The sequence below is a fragment of the Pantherophis guttatus genome, chromosome 1, assembly GCF_059756535.1.
Source record: "Pantherophis guttatus breed Tessera chromosome 1, ASM5975653v1, whole genome shotgun sequence".
NCBI lineage: Eukaryota > Metazoa > Chordata > Lepidosauria > Squamata > Colubridae > Pantherophis > Pantherophis guttatus.
Window position 1 is genome coordinate 213,571,415 of NC_142063.1, and position 23,042 is coordinate 213,594,456.

Below are 23,042 nucleotides of genomic sequence, written 5' to 3' on the forward strand. Positions count from 1 at the left end.
AAGTCTGGAGGATAGAGGCCTGGCCTAACTTCAATGGTGTAGAGTGTTCCATAAGGCAGGTGCTGCCACGGAAAAGGCATGCCAACCAATATGGCTGTGGCCAATGCCAAACTCGCTAACACGAGGGCTGGCAGGGTGGGAATGGGATCCGGGAGGAGGGTACGATGGAAAGGGAGATAGGCCTGCAGCTGAGGAGCGAGCACGAGCCGCGGTGGCGGCCTCCCTGAAGACCCTTCTCACACAACCCCCTAGTCGGCTGTTGTGGGGCCGGGAGGGCGTACACAAGCAGGGATATTCCCAAGGGAGTGGCCAGGCTCGTCCAAAGCGCAGCGAAGGTGCACTGAGCGGGCAGGTTGACCAGCTGACGGGTGAGTGTTTTTGGTGAGGCTTTCTCCGAGCCTGATCCCCGGGGTGGGCATGCGAGGTTCGGCGAGGCCAGATCCCTTTTCCCGCTGCCCTGATCTTTACTCCTCCAGCTGAGTGGTACCCCCAGCAGCATTGATTGAAAAGCGTCCTCTGGGCGCCCCTTGCAAGATTTAAAGCCACCAGGAGGATGCTTTTTAATCAGTGCCGCTGCCGGTGGCATCACGAGGGTATCCCCACTTGTGCATGCACACACGCATGAGAGAAATGGGAAAAAGAGAAATGAGAATGATGGAGAGAATGAGGATTTCAATTATGAAATTACAGTTGTAGGTGCTAGCGAAAAGTATGTTGAGGAATCCTACTGTCACTAATACTGACAGTATGTAGCCTGTCTCATATAAGATTTTCTATCTCTTTAAAGTTGAATACTCGTATCTCCCTTTTTCTCCAAATTAAAAAGGCCACTTTCACTGGGGAGTATGTCACTGAACATTGGATTAGGTGTAGCAAAATGATGGGTCATATTTAAGGGACAAATGTTATTGGTAGTGAAATACGATTCAAACTTAGATTTACAAATTAGAAATAGATCTATTTAGTTACCTTTATAAATAGAAGGGTACATAATTGGGTAGAAATAGTGGTAGTTCTCAACTTATGAGACTACAATTGAGCCCAAAATTTATGTCGCTAACTCAGAGATTTGTTAAGTGAGTTTTGCCTCGTTTTACAACCTTTCTTGCCACATTTGTTAAGTGAAACACTGCAGTTGTTAAATCAGTAACACGGATGTTAAGTGAATCTGGCTTCCCTATTGACTGCTTGTCAGAAGCTTGTAAAAGGTGATCACATGACCTGAATACTATAGCCATCGTAAATAAGAACCAGTTGTCAAGCATCTGAATTTAACTGTATGACCATAGAGATACTGCAGTGGTGGTAAGTGTGAAAAATGATTGTAAGTCACTTTTTTCAGTGCTGTTTATAACTGAGTAGTCACTAAAGGAACAGTTGTAAGTCAAGGACTAGCTGTACTGCAGTCCTTAAAATGCCACATTATTCCAGGCCAGATTATTCTGACATATTAAATAATTTGAAGTCAATATTATTTTTTTCTAACCTCTGCTCTCCATTAAATTAATTTACACCAAAAATTCCTAGTACAACAGATTTCTTTTGCAAAATGCTAGCCCAGGTTAGACGTTTCATATCTGCTTCATGATTGCTATTTCCTATATGCTGATAATTCAGTATTCTGGTACAGAATAGGGACTGTATAGTACTCGAACCTGTTTCCTAAAATACAATACTGATAGTGACTTGAACCTTTAGGCCTGCTTTTTTTGCTTCCTTGTAACTCCTTTGTAATTAGATTTTGAATGCTATACATCAATGATTGCAACTTTTATTTAACTTCCTGCCATACATCAAGAGTATCTCAGAAACCAAACAATTTTTGATGAGTTACTCTACTTATTACTCCACTGCATTTACTTAAAAGACATTCTGTTGAACTTAGTGTAGCTTATTTTTGAGCAGACATAAAAAAAATATTTGTGATACTATTTTTCTATTCTAGCCCTTATGAAGATTTCTCAACAACACAGAAGATGGAAGGCTTTTGGTATATAAATCTGAAGATATTAAGGATATCTCACGATTACAATCCCCCAAAATATGTGGTTATGTCAAACTAGAAGAAGAGAGTCTTTGGGGAGGAGGGCCAGAAACCATCAACAGACTACTACAAGCACATGAAATCAGCGGAGCACACAAGCCAACTATAGCCCTTCAAAACATCCTAAGCAAATCAAAAGACCCAGCAACCCCAGAAGAAAAAAACAGGAATCATCTATAAGATAGAATGTAAGAACTGCAACTACCACCATGTAGGACAAACAGGTAGAAGACCTGCAGAATACATCCATGAACAACTAGCAGTCAGAAGACATGATGAACATTCTTTAATTTCACAACATATAGACATATTTATCCAAAGTTTCAATTGGGAAAATGTGATAATTCTAGACCAGGCCAAGTCCAAAAATGCCAGGGAATTTCTAGAAGCTTGGCACTGACGAATTAGCTGTCAATAAACACATAGACATTAACATCTATATAAAAGACAATCAACCAGGCCAAAAGGGAACAAAAAGACTCGACCCCTCTCCACCAGAATCAGCACCCAGATCAGCACAGATTAACTTCAAGGTTAACTTCAGACCAACAAATCAAGTAAACAATACCCCAAATCAAGAAATTGCCAAACAGCCACTAATAAAATAGCCCAACCAAAGGATCTCTCTGACCACCCCCACCAACACTGACAGGCAAGTCACCAGAATATAAACTGACAGCAAACAGCCCTGCTAACTAGCGCTGAGGATGTTACCTAGTTTGGGTAATGAAACATCTGCAAGAAAACAAGCAAGCTCAGAGACCACCAAAGACCCCTTATTCAGGTTCCTTTCCAACCAGTCCTCCATTGCTGAATCTTACTCCAGAATTTGAGAAGAAGAAAAATCCTTTAATATTTTTAATCCTAAAGCCAAACAGAGTGATAATTGATGGGAAAGGGAACCCTCATAGGATTTCAAAACCTGTTCTCCAATAAATCCATTATATAGTAATAGAAGGCAGAATAAGGACACAATTTCAGGACATCTATGGAGATTCTCAGTCATCCAGGTCATGGTTGTCCCAAAAGTACTTTTTCAAGAGGCATCTGGACTTTCTGGTTTTTCTTTGAAGACGTTTTGCTTCAGCTGAAGAAGCTTCTTGGATGAGAAGCAAAACGTCTTCAAAGAAAAACCAGAAAGTCCAGTTGCTTCTTGAAAAAGCATCTTTGGGACAATTTCAGGACTGAAAAACACACATCAGTGCCAATGAATGCAGAGCTTTCAATTTCTGAGGAAATGCTTTAGCGAGGGCCAGGCTGCCATTGTGGTCCGTCGGCGGCCTGCGGAGCTGGCAGCAGTCGGACAGTGAAGAGGCTGGGGAGGAACATGGGCCAGTCCTGGAGTCTGGGGAAGGCTCAGACGAGGGCTCTGCATTGGAGGCAGAGATGGGGCCAGGGCCATCTGGGAGTTATGTGCAGACGTCAGAGCCTCAAATCAGACATCAGCGAGGCAGAGGAACAGGGGAGCCTGTTTCCAGTGCACACATGCACAGAGCTGCCAGAAACAAGAACAGTTAAAACAAAAGGGTCAACTCTGGAGTAGGGCTTGGAGATTATTGGTCCCTCCCATAAGACATAAAGGATGAGCAAAGGCACATGAGCCCTTTGCAGGAAGCAACTTGTTCGTGCTGGCTGGTTTCAAGACTGCAGCTCTGTGTTCACTCTGTGTTCCATGTGGCTTTGCAAAGTTAATTGCCAATTAGGTCTTGGATAAAGGTGGGTGTTTATCACAGGGGTGAAATCCAGCAGGTTCTGACAGGTTCTGGAGAACCGGTAGCGGAAATTTTGAGTAATTTGGAGAACCAGCAAATGCTACCTCTGGCTGGCCTCAGGAGTGGGGAGAGAATGGGGATTTTGCAGTATCCTTCCCCTGGAGTGGGGTGGGAATGCAGATTTTGCAGTATCCTTCCCCTGCCACGCCCACCAAGCCACGCCCACAGAACCGGTAATAAAAAAAATTGGATTTCGCCCCTGGTTTTCACCATTATCCCGAAGAACTGTGGCAGATTTCTGTCGGACTCTTTACAATTATTTGGGACTCCTCTGTGAATGAACAGATTGGGAAATGAACAGGATCTGAAACAGCAGAATTCACAGCCGTGGAAATAAAAAGAGGGTTTTGGGGACTCATTGTGTGCTTTTATTGTATCAGGAAGCCTAGGTCAGAACAGCCATCCAGATCTCAGGGTAAGAATCCCCCTGACAGTTTCAACACTCTGACCAAGGACTTGTCTTTTACAGCTAGGGGACAAGCTAAGAGACAGCTCCCTAGTGGAGTCCTTTTTCAGTAGCCCCAAATGGAAAACAAAGTCTCCTTCCAAATAAGCTCCATTCCATGTAACTTCATTAGAGACACCTCCATGAAGCTTTTCTTTCTTTTTAATTCTTCTTCAGGTTTGTAGCCCTTCCGGTCTATAGTCTGCAACTCTTACCACTCCAGATAGTCCTTGTATGGGTAGTCTTCGACTTAAAACAATTCCTTTAGTGACTGTCCAAAGTAACAGTGGCCCTGTAAAACCGTGACTTATGACTGTTTTCCAGTTACGGCCTTTGCAGCATCCCCATGATCGGGTGATCAAAACTCAAGACGCTTGGCAACTGGTTCATATTTATGACCGTTGCTGTTTCCCAGGGTCATGCGATCTCCCTTTTCTGACCTTCTGACAAGCCAAGTCAATGGGGAAGCCAGATTCATTTAACAACTGGGTTACTAACTCATCAACTGCAGTGATACACTTAATAACTGTGGCAATAAAGGTCATAAAATGGGGGGAAACTCAACAAATGTCTCAATTTTGGGCTGAATTGTCGTAAGTCGAGGACTATTTTTTATTTTTTTTTAATTAATTTTATTTTTTTTAAATTAATTTTATTTCTTCTCCCGAAGGACTCAGGGCGGTGTACAGCCTAATTAAAAACACAAAGACAGACAAAATTTAAAAATAATTAAAATTATTAAATAATAGGCCCAATTTATAAAACCCCAAATTTAAAATCCCATTTAAAACCAATTAAAATCTTTACATTGATAGCCCAGCCTGGCGGAACAACATGGTTTTGAGGGTTTTGAGACTACCTGTAATAGTCAGGGATGGCCAACTTAACTTGCCCGCCTTAGTCAAGCTGGGCGGGCTGCTGCCACCGAGCTAACAGACATCTAGGAAACCTTCGCCTGCCAAACGCTGAATTAAGCCCCAGCAGAAAGGTTTTTTTAAAAAAAAAAGCATTTATTTTTTATTCCCCAGAGACCAGAGCTAACTCTCGCGGCTCAATGGCTACGACCCTGAGCTTGTCGATCAGAAAGGTCGGCGGTTCGAATCCCTCGTATAGGTCTCCTGCGTGGGTTGGACTAGATGACCTCCAAGGTCCCTTCCAACTCTGAGAGGCTGCTTAACAAGCAGGACCGAAACCAAAAGGGAGCCGCTTTTTTTTTTTTTTTTCCCCTTTGGCGTCGCCGGGAGACGCTCCTCCCTTTCCCGAGCGGAACAAGATGGCGCCCGCTCTGCCGGCCCATCATGCTCCGCGGGAGGCCGGCTAGTCTTCCGTGTGTGGGAGAGAGCGAGAGAGAGCCGCCCTGGGGCCGGAGGAGGAAGGTTGGACGGTCGGCTGATGTGAGCGCGAAGGAAGGAAGGAAGGAGGAGAAGGAGTTCTGGCGGCGCCGCCCGGGGACCATGCCGCCTCAGTGCCGCTCCGGTCGGCCGCTGCTTCTCGCTTTGGTGCTGCTGCCAGTAGCGCTCGGGGTTTCAGCCCAGCGACCCCGGGGCGGGCATCGGGAGTCGCGATTCGGTGAGTGCTTGGAAAAAGAGGCGGAGGGCGGGGGAGAGCTTGCTTCGCTGCCCACCCCACCCCCGACGGAAACCCGAGCGGTCTTGGCCAGACGGGCTCTTTTCGTTGCGCAAAACCGGGACGAATCCTCGGCTGGATCCGACCGGGGTCTCCGGGAGGTTTCCTCCCGGCTCGAAGCCTTCATCTGGGGCTGGTGCAGTGTAAGGGGAGGCGGTTGGGTGGGGTTGGGGGAGCAAAGCGTTGGCCGTCGCGGAGACTTTCTGGAAAGAAGCTGAGCTGTTTTCTCCATCCGGGAAAAGGCCGGGCGCACCCCTGCAGTGGCGGTCGTTTTGCGAGTCTTAACGGGAGGGACGTCTGGGATCAGCCGCGGAGGTTGCCTGGGAAGAGACAATTTTGGGGGAACTTTTGAAGCGGGGGTGGGGTGGGGGACTCGTTGGCCAGGGAGGGGGCTGCTCATAGTTGTAAACCGGTTGAAGGGAGTATGTAAAAATAAAGGAGGAAGTCCTCTTCTCCTTTATGGGTGGGAGGATTATGAGTGCTGGAATTGCTCTGCTTACAAAATACACCAGTTCCACATACAGATAGTCCTCGATTTACGGCCACAATCGAACCTAAGATATTGTGAAGTGAGACGTTTGTTGAGTGAGTTTTGCCCCATGTTACGACCTTATAAATAGAAGTGGGGTACAGAATTGGGTAGAAATACAGTTAGTCCTTGACTTATGATTGCAATTGAGCCCAAGATTTATGTTGCTAAGTGAGAAATTTGTTAAGTGAGTTTTGCCCCGTTTTATGACCTTTCTTGCCACAATTGTTAGGTGAATCACTGCAGTTGTTAAGTTAATAACTCAGTTATTTATTTATTTATTTATTAGTTCGATTTATATGCTGCCCTTCTCCAGAGACTCAGGGCGGCTTACAATGCTTTAAGCAATAGCCTTCATACTTTTGTATATACCTGCTTAGTAGGGCTTTCGTGGTGTTCTTTTTTATACAAAGTCAGCTTATTGCCCCCACAATCCGGGTTCTCATTTTACCTACCTCGGAAGGATGGAAGGCTGAGTCAACCTTGAGTTGTTGAGTGAATCTGGCTTCCCCATTGACTTTGCTTGTCAGAAGGTTAATCACATGACCTCCTGGACATTGCAACTGCTCTAAATACATCATTTACCAAATGTCTCAATTTTGATCACATGACCATGGAGATGCTCTAACAGTCATAAGTGTGAAAAATGGTCATAAGTCACTTTTTTCAGTGCCATTGTAACTTTGAATGGACACTAAATGAATTGTAAGTCAAGGACTACCTGTATTGTTCCAATGCTGAGATTAATACTGTAAACAAAGCTATAGGTGATTTCATGCACAGCTAAATGTTGAAAAGTTGTAAAAACTATCCTTATGGCAGGTGAGATATATCTTTATTATAGGGAGCTTAGGGCTCCCTTTACAGTATAAGAATCACACATATAAATTAAGAGTTTTCACCTGAGGTATTATTGAACAGTATTGTATGGATAGGCACAAAATAGCTACGGATGCTCATAAAAGATCTTTTTAAAGATCTTAAATGTGTACTATTTTTTCTGGTACAAGAAACAAGTAGTTGTAACTCTTAAGAAATATCTCTGGAATGGGGTGTGGAGTTTTGAGTTTCAGTTCCTGATTCTGTTATAGTTTTCCAGTATAACAATTTATTCATGCTCCATGTCATTTCCAAAGAGTTCTTGAGAGGATATAATTACGGGTATATACATTTCATATTGGCACTTTCTTGTGAGACATTAAAAGGGAACAATATTCCACATAACAAAAACTAAATATTTTCAGGGGCATGAGTGACGAACATGGTACAGTTTTCTAAACTAAATCACAAAAGTCCAAATTAGTGAGACTGAGGCATATGACTTACATCGTGCAGCTTCAGTGAAATATATACTTGGATACTCCTTTTTAACAGTGCATCTTGTTCCATTTGGTTATAGGCCAATACTTCACTCTATCCTTCACTTTCTTTTTTCCCCCAGGGAGATTGGAGTCTGTTCTTTCAGACTATGATATTCTTTCAGTGTCCAGCATCCAACAACATTCACTAAGACGAAGAGATCTCCAACCTGAATCCCATATAGAGAAGCTTGTTAGTTTTTCAGCATTGCATAGGTATGATTTTTTTTTCTAACTAAATGCACAATTTGACTGGATCAGCCTTGTTTATGTATTGCTGCAGTCAAGTGTTATTTGACTAGTAGGGAACATTCTGTCTATTAGGAATGAAAGGGAAATTATTTTAGACCCTTTATAATGTAAGATAATAAATATGTCATTGGCTTTCACCTACAAGGTAAATGTATTGGCAAGCATGATAGTTCAGTATCTAAAGCTCAAATATATATGCAAGGTTTTAAATCTCTTTTAATAATGTATTGATGTATGTTCTTAAACATTTATCTCAGGTTTGAAAATTGAAAAACAGTTTATGCTCAAACTGTTAGTAAACATTCTTGATGCTGTTTGTCATCAATTCCATAGAGAGCCATATGCAACAATTCCTAATATTTTGTGCATTAAAAAATCATTTTAGATATATCTGAAATTAATTTTTTACAGGCATTTTAAGTTATATTTAACATCAACAGCAGACCATTTTTCAAAAAACTTTCAAGCACTTATTCTTGATGGCCAAGGCAATGAAAGAGAGTATCATGTACAATGGCAAGAATTTTTCACAGGCCATATTGTTGGTAAGTGCGTACAAGTAAGTGTTGCTTGCTAGCATTGTTCAGTTGCTAAGATGTGTACAACTCTTCACAACCCCATGGACCATAGTACACCAGACTCTCCTGTGCTCCACTGTCTCCTGGAGTTTGCCCAAATTCATGTTTGTTGTGTCGATGACATTATCCAACCATTTCATCCTCTGCAGTCTCCTTCTCCCTTTGCCTTCAATCTTTCTCAGCATCAGGGTGTTTTCCAATGAGTCCTCTCTTCTCATTAGGTGGTATTTGAGCTTCATCTGCAATATCTGCAGTCCTTCCAAAGAATATCCTGGGTTGCTTTCCTTTAGGATTAGTAGTATATGAAAAGTCATATTGGATTTTTTAAAAATGGGCAAACTGCCATGATCTGGAATACCGTAAACATCTTTCTGTTCTGGAAAAATTAATCTCAGAACACAAGGAACTGCTATTAGAACAGTCTGCAGATTTTACAGACAGCTACTGGGAAAGCATAAATAGACCTGTTACTAGAGTCTGTTGGTATAATAAATCTTTATTTCTTATATTCAAAAATGTTTTCATTAGATACCTTATGACACATTATGTCATAATTCTTAGAGGCTAAGATGACTAAGACTACATATACAGTAGAAACCTAAGTAAACTCATTACAACTTTTGATTTCAGCATATACCTTTTAAATATTAAGGTAATGAAAGGAGAGTGGAGAGAAAGAACATGGCTTACTGGTGCCTCAAAGGCAAAATTATAAGCATGCCTTATTGCATTGTCACTTATAGCATCTGAATTTGGGAAAGCATTTGGAGCAGAAGCTCCACCAACAGGTAGGAACAAATGGGCATGTGATATGGATGGTATAGTCCCCAGTAATGACGAGTTTTATAGGCTAATTTAGACTGATAGAGCTTGATTTTGGTCCAAAAATGAACTGGGAGACCATAAATATCATATAAAAATGATATAGGATGGTTATAATCCTTGAGTCCAGTTAGCAGTCTTGCTGTTATACAGGTAGTCCTTGGGTTATGACAGTGGTGCTGTACAATGGGGATTTACAATAGGTCCTCAGAGTTCCAGCCATCACAGTGTCTCTGATCCTGTGACTCTGCCTGGCTCAAAATTATGATGTTGCAGCAAGTCATGATCAGATGATTACAGCTTCCAATACTCCCTGCTAGCTTCCCAGAAGCAAAGTCAATGGAGAAGCTGACGAAATCGGACGTCATGGTAATGTGAAGTCATCATTTAACAATGGCACCTGGGACTGCGGAAATGCCATTGTTAAACGATGCAGTCCCGTGATGTTACACTTTAGAACCTTGTCGCTTAGCAACAGAATTCCCAGTCCCAATTGCCATTGTAACCCAAGGACTACCTGTATGATGGCAAGAGTGTTAATGTACCCGTAGTACAAAGTACTAAAGCAAAGTTGTTAAAACGTGGAAGGTAGTATAAATTTTAAAGAAGCTGATCATATTGTTTACAATAATAAAGTCATTGGAAATAGGTAATATTATATTACTTTATATGGCTCCCATCTCACAAGTGAGACTTTCAGGAGTTAACAAATGCTAAAACAATAAAAATACTAGCAAAGAAGAAAAAACACTACAGTGGTCACCAAGCATAAACTCAACTCAAACTGAGAAAGACTTCTCAGTGGTCCATTTTGCCTTCCAAGCCCCGAAGCATGTCTTTTGATATAGTCATTCAATATACCCCAAAGATTTTCCTTGAATTTCATGACATAACCTCAAATTCATAATATGTAACTTCTTTGCAAATGGGTCCTGACATATTACAATCTAATATGTTTGGCTTTAAATAACTCATGTAGGATATGTTGTGTATGTTTCAGTATAAAGTAGCTGCTGACTAAATTAATAGATTTTTTCCCTCATATCCAGGTCAGAGTAATTCCAAAGTTATAGCTCACATAGGTGAAGATGATTTCACAGTGAGGATCAATACAGATGAAGAAGAATATAATGTTGAGGTACATTCCATTACAAAAATCTACATGTAGCCAAATAATTGCTTAACTTTCTTTTAATAGATTGTAATATTAAATTTTGATATAAATAGTCTTATCAAGAAGTAGCCTGAATGGACTTCCTGTCTGGTTTCCGGTGCCGCCAGACGGTCCTCTGCGACCGCCGCCCCGTTGCCTGTAAAAGAGCCGCCTTTACATCTGAAAGGCGGCTCGAAAAACTCCATTTCCTGATGGAAATGTGAGTCTGAGCGGGTGGGGGTGGGTAGAGCCCTCTGTGAAGTCCCCAGAGTCTTTTTAAACTCTTGGGGACGAGCAGGTTGGCGCTCCCCCTTTTTTCCCTCGCCGCCGCTCCAGGCATCGGGTGCACTATGCACTTTTGCATAGCCAGGCGCTGGAACCGGACTAATCAATGAACTTAACAGATGGATCTACTAAAAAAAAAATATGAGATTTGGATTTGGATTTGGGACCCTAAACCGCAAGTATTCTTAATGAATTTACAAGCATTTTAAAGTGAAGAGAAGGAAAAAAAAAAAAAAGTTTTAAAATGGCCGCGGAGGCTTGGGAAGTAGAAGAAAGAAGAGTTTTTTTATAACAGATACAAAGTTGCGGAATATACAGTGCTGGCTACAATTTGAAACAACAATAGTTATTTTAGGTTCCTCTCTTCCTGGTGATTACTTGATCTTGTTTGGGGGGTAAAAGAGAAAAGTCTGCTGGAAGGATGGCGTTAATAAAAGCTGACAGACAAGAAAGGGGGGGTGCTCCCCCACTCTCTGAGCCTACAGACCCTGCAGAATGGTTGTAATTTAAAAGAATTTATTCAGGAGGAAATGGCAAAATATTATGAAACTGTGAATCAGAAATTTGAAAATTTAAGGCAGGAAATTAAAGAAATGATACAACTAAAGTATGATAATTTGCAACAAAAGATTGTAACAGTGACTAATGGTTTTTCAGAAATTGCGATAAAGTTGGATACAAATATTAAATTGCTAGAGTCTAAAATGGAGAAAATTGATAACTTGGACAATAAAATATTAAGAATTGAAAAGGACTTAGCAAATATTCGAGATAATAGCTTAGAAGTAAAGTCTAAAGAAGAAGCTGGTCACGAGACTTATAATCTAGAAGATATAAAGCAAGGAATTGAAAGAGAGGCTGTAATGTTGCAATACAGGATCACAGAATTTGCGATCAGAATTAGAGGCTTACAGGAAAATAATAGTGATGACTTAAGAAAAACATCTGCTCAAGTTTTGGCTGGGATCTTAAAGGTTCATCACGGGGACGTAATCAGTAAAATTGATAAGGCTTACAGAGTGGATTCCTGGATTGCCAAGCAAAGGCAATTGCCTAGAGATGTGGTAATTTACTTTACAGAAAAAGAGATAAGAAATGATATTCTGCAAAAATCCTTTAACTCTACTTTACAACTGAATGGGAGAAAAATTTGGATATATAAGGAATTGCCGCCCAAGATCTTAAGAGATAGAAAGAAATTTGGGCCCTTGGTGACTGAGTTAAGAAGACAGAATATCTTATACAGGTGGGATGTCCCAGTGGGTATAATATTGAGATATCAAGGAGTAAGATATCAGTTAAATACTCTTGAAAAAGCGGAAGAATTCTATTATAAGGTACTTAAAAAGCAAAATCAACAAGAGATAGAAACTCAAGAAAAGCAGAAGGAGATGGAAATAACGAAGAAACAACAAATTAAAAAGGTCTCCATAGATGAGCCGCTTTTGGATCCTCTTTCAGAGGCCTCAGCTGGATTATCTAATATAAGAGAGGCGGTTCCGGACCCTAATGCAATGATTTGTCAAGCCACAAACGAGCATGTAAGTCAATCAGCTGATATACAATTTACAGAACCAGAAAGATCTCAGCCACAGATGCAAACCCAACAGGATCAAGCTACTCTTCAGCAAAACCAAATAGTTGATACACAATCTACAGAAAGGAGTTTAGGATGGAGATCCAACCCACGAGAAGTTAAGAAAAGAAGAAGTAGGTCTCACAAACATAAAAACTTTTAAATTAAACAACAGTGTAATGCCAGTTACTTATGAGAGGACTGAATATATAAAAAGATAATGGGCAAAATATTGGCTTATTTTATCCTGAGGAGAGTGGCAGATCTCTGCAGTGCTGAATTATTGGGTGTGAAAAAGGCCTTAAACCAAATGGTTGGAAATATCTTGTTTGTTTTTTGGAGTTCCGGATAAATACGTGTATGCTGAGCTATATGGCAAGAGACTTATTGGATTGGGGCACGCAGAAGATCTGGTTGTTACCCTATTATGATGGTTGGAACCAATTATCTGGATCAAAGACACCTCCATAAACATTATATGGAATATAATTATAAAGTCACTCGGGTGGTTGTCGGGGTTTTTTCTTTTCCAATATGAAGATATTTGTTGCTGATGGGGGCAGATGGTAACTGAAGATATCGAAAATACTGTTGGAATAAGGATGCGATGTTACCCTAACATGGGTGGAGTTCATCATCCAGTTGAAAGATATTCCAGAAGATGCTATATGGATCATAAGCTTAAAGTTTTTTTTTTTTTCTTTTAGGATCTTATTTACATAAGGGAATATTTTTCTAGGGGATGGGGTAGAAGAATAAAGATATTAAGAATAATTATGGTAATTCTGTAGGAAAGTGGGTGGAGAAAGGTTAGGTTATGGATTGTCTATTTTAAAGAAATGTTTAGATGTGAATATTTGTAACGAAGGGGGGAAACGAAATGGCTACTGGAACTGAATAAGTGTTAAATTAGGACTTTTTGAATACTTAGAATAGAAGTATGTTTTGAAATATTATATTGTCTGAGGGGTAGTAAAAGGGTAGACTACGAGTAGAAATTGTTAAATTGGGAGATATAATAATATTATTATTTTAAATTAGGAGTTATTAGATAATGTTATAATAGAATGTCACTTTGAAATGCTTATTATAGCATAGTATACGGGGGGGTATGATAATCTTATTAAAATGAAAGGGTTAGTATATGGAGATTGAGTATGTGGATAGTAAAGTATGATATAATCTGTTATGAACTTGGGTTTTACTATGAGGAAGTCAAGGGGAGGGGGGTGGGGGGGAGGAGGGGGGGGGGAAAGGGGGAAAAATCTGTATTTGAAAAACTTTTTCAATAAAAAGAAGTAGCCTGAATGGAAATTATGCATATAGGTAAAATTCTTCCTGACTTTGGAATATGATGCTTATGCAAATTATAAGAAAAACAAATTACACCATACTGGTTTTCTCTCTTGCTGTAGCTATTCATCTGCTATAGGATCAGCCTTGCTAATTTTTGGCCTCTACGGCCTCTTGCAGCACTATCCGTGCCGAAAATGGGCCACGCGGAAGCCCTGGGCAGCCAGTTTTCAGCCTCTGCAGCCTCCTGCAGCACTCTGCTGGCTGAAAACAGGCCGCAGGGGTGCCGCGCACAGTCCCCCACAGCCCATTTTGGCTGGCAGAGGAACTGTGGCCCGTTTCTTTGATATTTCCAGGCCAGCCCCACAGGCCAGATATAAGCATCCCGCAGGCCGGATTCGGCCCGCAGGCCTTGAGTTTGACACCCCTGGCTTAGAAAATATTTGTTTAAAAACTGCCATAAATTTGTTTTAGCCTACAAGCTACCTGAAAAAGGGGACGTATGATCCAGATCCAAAGTTCTGACTGTCAGCCACCACCTTGCTGCCTATGGTCACATAACTGAACTTCAGGTTCTTTGCAACATTTGATTGCTTGCAGAATCCTGTGGTCATGTGACTGCATTTTAAGCCAGTTTTGGTGAGAATTGATAGGGTAGCTATTTAGCTAGATTGACTAGAAATGAAGATAATTTTACCTAATGTGAAAAAAACCTAAATCTATTGTATACTTACAAAATCCCATAAGGTGGTTTGCAACAGAATTAGATATATTCACAATCATAAATAATTATTTTGAAGAATATTAGGGTTTAGCATATTTAGATTTACAGACTTCTGAAGCAACAATTTTTGATGAGTTACTCCACTTAATACTCCACTGCATTTACTTAAAAGGTATTCTGTTGAACTTAGTGTAGCTTATTTTTGAGCAGACATAAAAAAATATCTGTGATACAATTTTTCTATTCTAGCCCTTATGGAGATTTCTCAACAACACAGAAGATGGAAGGCTTTTGGTATATAGATCTGAAGATATTAAGGATATCTCACGATTACAATCCCCCAAAATATGTGGTTATGTCAAACTAGAAGAAGAGAGTCTTTGGGGAGGAGGGCTCAAGGATAATCATGTAAATAAAGGTAAGCATCCAATTATTTGCAGTTTTTTTTCAAAATTATGTAAGATTCTTCTGTAACACCATAGGGTAGTACAGGTAATCCTCAAGTTACAACCATTTGTTCAGAGGCTGTTCAAAATTACAATAATGCTAAAAAAAAAGGACTTTTAACCCATGTCCTTGTTATGGTTATTGCAGTACACTCATCGCCATGTGATCAAAATTTGGACAGTTGGCAGCCCCCTTGCACTCAACACCTAAGAGGCCATCGTTTCTTACCCATGGCTAAAGTGCTGTCTTTATGAAGAGATTTACGAAGATAGTGTAGCTTTAGCCGTGTGTAAAAAATGGTCACTGGAAAAGCTGGATCCAAAAAGGAGACAGCAAAAGTAGTGAAAAGGGTTCAAAAAGAGGCAGCAATGTGAGGTGAGGTGTTCTTCTGCTTCAGTCAGTGGCTGGGAACAAAAGGTGAACAAAAGGTGAACGTGCGGGGAACTGGAGAGAAGGCAGCTGAGTGAATTTTGTGGTTCCGGGGCTGCTTGCCATCCCACAAAGTAAGTGAGTGGGGTGAGTTGGAAGTAGTCCATTATCTTACTGGGGGTCTGGGCTGTAGGGACCAAGCCTGGGATACTTAGATAAGGTAACCTTTATTGTCACTTTTTTCTGTGAACAAATTGGCACACATTAAAAAATGAAACACTGATTTAATTTAATTTAATTTATCACATTTCTATGCCACCCAATTCCCAAGGGACTCTGATGACCACTTTCAAAAGAAAATGTATACGTATGTATAAGTGTGTGTATATATGTGGGTATGTACCTATACCTATACATATGCTATACACGCACACACATTAATCACAGACCACACAGGTGGCACACAGAGCCATATCGGTGGGCACGTGAGCTCGGGTCCTTGATTTTCGGGTCTTCTGGGACCACCGGCAGTAGGGAAACAGGCTGTTTCCTGCCTCCAGAGGGTCTGAGGGGGGGGGAGGATAGTTTTTTGCTCTCCCCAGGCTCCAGAGCCTTTCTAGGAGCCTGGGGAGAGCAAAAATGGCCTTCCCCACCCCCCCAGAGGCAAATGGGCCATTTCCGGCCTTCGGAGAACCTCCGCGGGGGGGGGTCGCCCTCCCCAAGCTCCTAGAAAGGCTCTGGAGCCTGGGGAGAGGAAAAATTGAGCCTACTATGCCCACCATGCCATTGTGTGCCAAAAGCGGGGGGAGCGCGGGGGGTTGCGCACTCGTGTGGAGTGCATAGAATTATGGGTGATGGCGCGCGTGCGACCCCCGTGCGCTCCCCCCGCTTTTGGCACGCAATGGCAAAAAGGTTAGTCATCACTGCTATATAGTATAAAGCCATTACAAAATTTTGGTGAGCGACTTGCAATTCTTGGTTAATAACTGCAACAGAGAATGCCAGATAGCCATCATAAGTTGGTGCAGTTACATGGTACATGCAGTATGATGCAGCTTTACAACTGCATTGATTTATGACATAAATTCCGGTCCCAATTGTGGTAGTAAGTTGAGAATTACCTGTACTTAACGGCTTCACGTTGTGACATTCATGCAACAGAATGGTGTCTCTTTTTAGTACCCTGGAAGTTTATAGGAAGTTTGTGTTACAATAAAGATCAGGCTATTAGCATACAGTAGCTCATGGATAATATGCTTTCTGCCTGGAATAATACCTGACCTGTTCTCACTTTATTGGAAGAAGGCAGCACATGTATGGCTTCCACATAGTAGTAGTTGTCGTACTCTTTTATTATTTTTTTGTTTGGTTTAACATAGTATTTGTATTAATCCCCATGGTCTCTTTAACAGTCTATTATTTTTAAAATTGGCTTAGCACTATGTGCTAACACTGTCTATCTGGCATGAAGAAATGGTGTAAGAAAGATTTAAGCAAAAGATTTCTGTAAATGAATGTTCTGCTTCTGCTTTCCTTATTGTATGGGGGTGGGGAGAGAGAGAGAGAAACACTGTTAAAATAATTGCTCTTTTCACAGTCTCATTCTCTGCATAAGTCACACAGTTATGACTGTGGAGATAAAATTGAGGAAGTTGTCTTGTAAGCCCACTTGATTCTTTAAAAATGTGGGTGGGTGGTTAACAAATGAATAAATAACCATAAGCAATTTCTGCGATTCCCTAAGTTTTTCTGTTACACTTGCGCTAAACAGACAGATAGTTTTATGATTAATATGTTCACATGTTATGGAAATTCTTGATATAATAACTGTAAATAAGTTACCTAATGATATTCCAATTATCATGATAGAAAATATTCCTCGGAGGAGAAGAGCTATTCCAGACCCTTTGAAAAATACTTGCAAGATGTTAGTAGTGGCAGATCATCGTTTCTTTAAGAATATGGGCCGTGGGGAAGAAAGCACTACCATTAACTACTTAGTAAGTGTAATTATTTGCTGTCAGATGGCTGATAAAGTATGCCCAATTATTTTGCTACATTTCAGATTTGGCAGGGTTGAGCAAAAGGCATAACTAAATATTTAAGTAGTATTCAGCAGATATGATTAAGGATGTACATATGAAAAATGCTTGGAATAAACAGTATTAACATACAGATAGTCCTTAACTTACAACAGTTCATTTAACGACCATTCAAAGTTACAACGAAATTACTAAGTTACATTGAAAAATGTGACTTATGACTGTTTTTCACATTTGGGACACATTGCAGCATCCCCATGGTCACATCAGAATTCAGATCCTTGGCAACTGACTCATATTTATGACGGTTGCAGCATCCTAGGGTCATGTGATTTCCTTTTGCGATCTTCTGACAAGCAAAATCAATAGGGAAGCCAGATTCACTTAATGAATGTAGTTTTTAAATTGACTTAATTTAAAAACTACAGCGATCCACTTAACAATTGTGGCAAGAAAGGTCATAAAATGGGACAAAATTCACTTTACTACCTCACTTATCAACATAAATTTTGGGCTCAATTGTGGTCATAAATCGATGGTTACCTGTGTGTTTCTTGTAAACGGCACAAACTCACCTGTTTGTGAATTTGTGCCACTTACATTCTTTAGTCCCGTGATGGTGAACCTATGACGCGTACCACAGGTGGCATGCAGAGCCATATCTGTGGGCACGTAAGCGTTTCCCTAGCTCAGCTCCAGCGCGCCTGTGCACACCGGCCAGCTGATTTTCAGGCCTTCCGGTCCCACCGGAAGTTGGGAAACACACCATTTCCAGCCTCTGGAGGGCCTCCGGGAGGATGGGGAAGGCTGTTTTTGCCCTCCCCAGGCTCCAAGAAAGCTTCTGGAGCCTGGGGAGGGTGAAAAACGGGCCTACCGGGCCTACTGCTAAAAGCGGAGGGAGCGGGGGGGGTTGCATATGCATGTGGGGGGGGCAGGGTGCATTAAATTATGGATGTGGGCACACGCGTGCGTGATCCACCCACGCTCCCCTCACTTTTGGCACATGACAGCAAAAAGGTTAGTCATCACTGCTTTAGTTCAACGTACCTCCATTTTTATAAAGAAAAATGATGTGAAAGAAACAGTACTATTCTTTTATTTTATTTCACAGATTTTATATACTACTGAAGGCAGCAAACATACTAATACTCCTGCCTCCTCTTTTTTCCCACAACAACAATTTGTCCCATAGTCACCCGGCAATTTTTATAAGGGAGGCCTAGGATTTATAGTCTCTTGGTTTTGGGCCTACACCTTCACCATTACACCAAACTCGACTTTCATACATGAATGCTGCTTTGAACTCCTTGATTAGTGTAATACAAATGTAACCAATTCAATGACTTAAATTAGTAGAATACTAGTATTCCTTACTCATGCACAGAATGTGCATTTATGTATAAATAGCCCACAATATTAGGTTCTAATGACATGGAATCCCATGTTTTCCTTTCCACATTTAGATTGAATTAATAGACAGAGTGGATGACATCTATCGCAATACCTCGTGGGACAACGCCCAGTTCAAAGGATATGGCATACAGATAGAGCAGGTATTAAAATACCTCCCGGAAGGAATGTGAACACTTTTGCTGGATGCCAGAGTGCATTCAATTCAATATTTTATTGAATAATTTAACTGTACTGTGTGATACATGCAAAACATGGGATGAATTATGATGATCCTGAAGGTTATCGTTCTTTTTTGTTCTCCTTCCCCTTTTTCTTTCTAATAGAAATGCAGATAGAGGAAGTAGCCAGGTAGTAACTTTACACAAGAAGAAGAGAGGCAGCTATAGGCATTATTAGTGAGGAAAATATTTCTTGATATATTTTTAAAAAACAATTGGTGCTTCTACTTACTTTAAAAACATATTCAGAAAACTTTCCTTAACTTTAAATTTACATGTTAAGTTGTTAAAGAAAAGCATTAGTTGTTTTTAAAAAATTACAGCATAAACAATAAGAGACTAAGAGTAAGCATAAATTACTACCCTGCAATAAATTAGAAAAATTAAAATTGGAGCTTGCGTGTGAAGAGGGCATTATACCTCTGTTGTAATATCTCCCCAAAATTCAGCAATGTTTGTTTTATCATATTTTTCCAAATCTTCATATTTAGTAGAGACAAAGCCATGTGAGAGGATATTACAACAGACCTGGTGAGCTGGGAGTATTTCAGTCAAAAAAAAAATTGACTACAGCAATAATCATGAAGGCAAAACTCATTACAGTTGTCTTCCTTACTAACACCTCCACCCTCTCATAACAGCAAATCTTGCTTAAATTGGGAAACTAACCAGGAAAAAGTGTCCTTCAGGCATTCCTCTTTTTCTTGGTATGCGGTTCTAATTTAGTTTTAATTTTGAAACTCTCTTTTTGTTTATAGCACTAACTATATTTGTGTGAAGTAATGAATGCATATGCCTCAGTGAATTATGCTGTTCATATTAAACTTCTGCATCAAATATATTTCTTTTCATTAATAAAGATAGCAAAGAGCAGTGTCACCCATTTTTTCATTGTGAAGCAAAATCCTGACCAGATATTCAATATTTGATATGTAAAAATCAATTGTTTCCCATATAAAATAATAAAGGTAGCATATGCCTGGCAATGTTCTGATTATTTTCTTGCCACTGTTACTCCAAGAATGTTTTCTCTTTAAAATCAGACTTACTGGATATAGTTGCAAATTCTATTCAACCTTCTAAAAGTATTTATTTACCAAATTTAGAATTGTTGAGATTTAGGTGAAGCTACTGAAATTTAAAAGCTTGATATGGGCTTGCTATGCTGAAGGATTTGTTTGGATAGGCTTATTTTACCCAAGAAACAGAAATATGTTTTCTTTCACCAGATAAATCATTTTAGAAACTTTCTGTTTGAGTGATAGCTTGCTGGAGGGAAAAGTGTTTCATAATTGTAAGCATATGAGTTGCTATGAGCCTTTGCTAATGAGTAATGGTATTTTCTCTTCATTAAAAAGCATTATTTTGAACCCTTTTTTTGTTTTTTTTACAAAGTTTCTAAATATTTTATTTCTGTTTAATAAAGATTATTGTTCATAGTGAGCCAGAGAAGTCTAAAGAAAAACACTATAACATGGCAAAAAGTCAGCCTGATGAAGAGAAGGATGCCTGGGAAGTCAAGCAGCTGCTAGAGGTAGGTTTTCGTGTGTGTATGTGTGTGTGTGTGCGCGTGCATTTTAAATGATAAAATTAGGTATAAATAATTTCTTGAGACTCACTTCTCACTTAAGATTTGGGGGCATCTCCAAATTACAACATATTTTAAGGAAGTTGATAACTGAATAGTTCAGGAATAAATATATAATGTTACATCATGAAAGAACATTTTTTTAAAAACCCAAAGGAAACAGCTTTAAAATATGGCTCATGATTTAAAATAAACTAAATGCTTATCTAAGCTCTCAGAACTGTGGCAAAAATGTTGATGCAGCATGCTTTATCAAGTATATCTTAACTGTTTTACAATCCTCATTATGCAGAAATTCTATTATAGGGTGTTTACTTCCTTTCTGGAATACTTCACTATGTGATGCTGAGTAATTTATGACAGAAAAACAATCTTAGGCAAAATATTGTCTTGGGCAAGGAAAACGGATCAGAGAAAAGTGTTGTTTGGTGATGCTAGAAGTGGAATCTCTTATTTATTAATCTCCTAATTTATTGAACAAACATCTCTAAACTAAAAAAGTGTTTGTTTTATTTGTCCCCCAAAGCAATTCAGTTATGACATAGCTGAAAAAGCTGCTAAAGTGTGCCTTGCTCATCTGTTTACATACCAAGATTTTGATATGGGTACTCTCGGATTAGCTTACGTGGCATCTCAAAAACCAAACAGCCATGGTGGCATCTGTCCAAAAGGTAAGTCCCTTTCTACTTTGGATTTGGTTTTTCTTCTAGGAAATGAATGTAAATGAAGAAAAAAAAGTATGTATCTACTGTAGGCAGTTAAGTGTTGTTGGGGACCTATAGCAAAGGTCTCCGATCCTTTTTGGCCAGGAGGAACGTTTGAAATGTTTGAGGCTGTGTTCTGGCACTTGCACAAAAGGCCTGCTTGGAGATGGGCCTGCTTCTTTACAAAGTGACTGTCATGGGAAACATAAACTCATCCCACAAGCATTGCTCTATTAGAATGCTACCTGCTACCTCAATTTCTTATTAACCCTGCTTAATTTTTTCCGGGAAGATATATACATGTCCAAACATGCACTAGATTATATTTTCCCATCATTTTCATTTTTCAGGCTTATGGGCCAAAAGGCATTATTGGAAATAAAATTTATGGTAAAAGCTAGTAATTTATTTTCTAGTATTAACTTAATGCAAGTTCAGGCAGGACAGAAACATGGTAGGTGTCAAAAGACTTTCTCTTAAAAGTCAAAGCTGAAAAGAGACTTGAACTTTCCAGAATATCTAGTTTCTTTAGATTTAAATTGGTATTAAGCATTAACTCCTAAAAAACAAGTCAACAAAGAGTGGCATGTTTGCACGCTAGGAACACTCCAGTGTATGTTCCCTTCCCTGGTGAGATAGCATAATTGTGAGAAGCATCAGTCAAAGAGACTTGCCAAGATGTGTTCCTAAAATTGTGAATCCTCCTGTGTGTATCCACAATGGTCTAGCAGTGTCGAATGACTCTTGATATTTTTATCTTCTCTTCCCTAGCTTATTCTAATTCGGTACCAGGAAAAGCTGTCTATCTTAACAGTGGCTTAACCAGCACAAAAAACTATGGCAAAACAATCCTTACAAAGGTATTGCAAATTATGGATACCATTTTAAGGAAATCAATAATATTGTTTTTCTGGCTTAATTTTCTGATGATTCTTACTGTTGAAGATGATCTTTCCTACCAACTATGGTGACCGAGCTGCTAAACTGGGAAAAATGGGTCAGGCTGATTGAACCCTTCTGAACATTTTGGAACCAGGCTCCCTTTCTTCTAATTTGCACATTTTTGCCCAATTTGGTGCTTAAAAACTTAATCATGATGATATTCACTGTCAATTACATTTTGTTGGATCAGAGTATAACAATTAAGTAGTTGGGTGTTTGGAGCATTTTGTTATTTTAAAACTTAAAAGAATGCCTAAAGCAAATATAACCTGAATTGTATGTGCATGAACCAAATAAAAGCTTGCTTTTGTTTAATTCTGGTTGCCAAAACTTGGAACAGGATTCACATTGTGGTAATGCTGATTCTGTATTCTTTAAAGTTATTGGATTGTTCAGTAATTATATTTCATGGGAAAGTACTGATAGTACTCGACTTACAATTGAGCCCAAAATTTACATTGCTAAGTGAGAAATTTATGTGAATTTTGCCCCATTTTATGACTTTTCTTGCCACGTTTGTTAACTGAATCACTGCAGTTGTTAAGTTAGTAACAATGTTGTTAAGTGAATTCGGTTTCCCCATTGACTTCGCTTGTCAGAAGGTTGCAAAAAGTGATCACATCACTATGTAAATAGTATGCATTCAGATTTGTGGAAAGATGTTGTGTTTAGCTTTATTCCTTGTAGAAGTTGTGCTAGCTTCTATTCACTTAGGCATTTATTGAAATGTACAACCAAGTGTGCTTAAAATTTTGCAAACAACTCTATAATAACAGAAGTCTTTGGAGCATTGTTGGTCCTATTGTCAGCATTAGAAGTCAGCTGAATGAATAAAATTATAATGCAGTCTTCTTTTCTAATA

The 23,042-nt window shown here is 39.7% G+C and overlaps 1 protein-coding gene across 2 annotated transcripts in view; it reads left to right on the forward strand.

The window, feature by feature from the left end:
• Positions 1-5,423: 5,423 nt before the first annotated feature.
• Positions 5,424-23,042, forward strand: part of ADAM17 (ADAM metallopeptidase domain 17) — a 32,480-nt gene continuing 14,861 nt past the window's right edge. The window contains exons 1-10 of one of the 2 annotated variants that reach the window (XM_034432069.3): positions 5,424-5,830; positions 7,858-7,990; positions 8,438-8,571; positions 10,476-10,564; positions 14,707-14,875; positions 17,143-17,273; positions 18,779-18,868; positions 20,373-20,480; positions 21,061-21,205; positions 22,010-22,098. In XM_034432069.3, the coding sequence (XP_034287960.2) occupies positions 5,560-5,830; positions 7,858-7,990; positions 8,438-8,571; positions 10,476-10,564; positions 14,707-14,875; positions 17,143-17,273; positions 18,779-18,868; positions 20,373-20,480; positions 21,061-21,205; positions 22,010-22,098 (1,359 nt within the window). In that variant the 5' untranslated portion in view covers positions 5,424-5,559. Of the gene's footprint in view, positions 5,831-5,871; positions 6,203-7,857; positions 7,991-8,437; positions 8,572-10,475; positions 10,565-14,706; positions 14,876-17,142; positions 17,274-18,778; positions 18,869-20,372; positions 20,481-21,060; positions 21,206-22,009; positions 22,099-23,042 lie in introns of those variants that run through there. The other variant, XM_087882408.1, reaches the window with a different exon arrangement.